A 1,103-nucleotide genomic window follows, 5' to 3' on the forward strand; every position below is an offset into this window, starting at 1 on the left:
TTTATTATATATATATATATATATATATATATATACGAATAGTCAATCCACTTACTCGAGAATTTTTGTAGCTACGGCGACGAAAAGGGCGCGTCCGAGATGATCTTCTCCTACGGGTTTCTCGAGAGCGGCGTGCCGAACGCGAGACAGCTGTTCCTCAGCCTGGACATTCCCGACGACGACCCTCTCAAACTCGTGAAGAAGAAAATCTGCAAGGATGCGCCCGGGGTGCGACTCTATGTGGACGACGACGAGGCCGGGTCTACGGGATGGGAGAGCCCGTTCGTATGGTGGGCGTGCGTGAACGAGGAAGACGGGCTTGAGTTCGAGGTGCTACAGACGCAGGATGGAAGCCGGGAGCTGAAAGCGTCCTGGAAGGGGAAGGAGATCGGGACTACTTCTTCAGAGTGCTCCTCTTTGAAAGATATGATTTCAGCAGATCCATTATGGGACGTCTTTCAGCTTCGCGCGGTGGTCCTCCTGCAAGGCCGTCTGGAGAGGCAACTGTCGATGCTCGAGGAGACGGAAGAAGCGTTCTCGAGCGTCGAACACGACGAGGACGGCACAAAGACGGGGATTCGCAGCGCTGTGTACACGACGATCAAGAGACTGCGGGCCCTAGAGACGGACCTGCTGCGGAGGGGGATTCAGGATCTGACCCGGACGGTACGATCCTTGTCTTGGGTATAGTATAGAAGCTTACTGACTGTACCATCTACAGAGAGATAATCTGATGGCGTCTGAGACGGTTCAGAAATACCTCAGCGAACAGCCAGCGTCCACCGAAACCGAAGAAGATTTTTCCTAGTAGATTATTATTCCCTCTGCGATCCGTATTACGAGATTACGAGATTACGATCACGATCCTTCTGACGTCACATGTCCACATCCATGTCCTTTTTTATGCAGAAGAAGATAGGATCGCCACAGTAGACGGTAGACTACGAGTACGGGCTATAGGTAGATTCTTGTTAATGCAATTTGGGTAAGGATGGATGGCCTCGCAGCCACCTTCCCCCACCATGTCTGTGTGATGTCTCCACGTCGAACGCCGCGAGATCTACCTCACATTAGCATGATGAGATATCCGTATACCTGGGACG

General features: G+C 51.7%; 1 protein-coding gene across 1 annotated transcript; it reads left to right on the forward strand.

Annotated features, from left to right (window-relative positions):
* Positions 1–42: 42 nt before the first annotated feature.
* Positions 43–808, forward strand: T310_8607 (uncharacterized protein; the record flags this gene model as incomplete). Its single annotated transcript, XM_013468642.1, has 2 exons — positions 43–666; positions 722–808. Coding segments are annotated over 2 exons (711 nt in total), but the record flags the coding sequence as incomplete, so codon positions are not given.
* Positions 809–1,103: the final 295 nt, after the last annotated feature.

This window comes from Rasamsonia emersonii, assembly GCF_000968595.1.
Source record: "Rasamsonia emersonii CBS 393.64 chromosome Unknown ctg1118621760869, whole genome shotgun sequence".
Lineage (NCBI taxonomy): Eukaryota > Fungi > Ascomycota > Eurotiomycetes > Eurotiales > Trichocomaceae > Rasamsonia > Rasamsonia emersonii.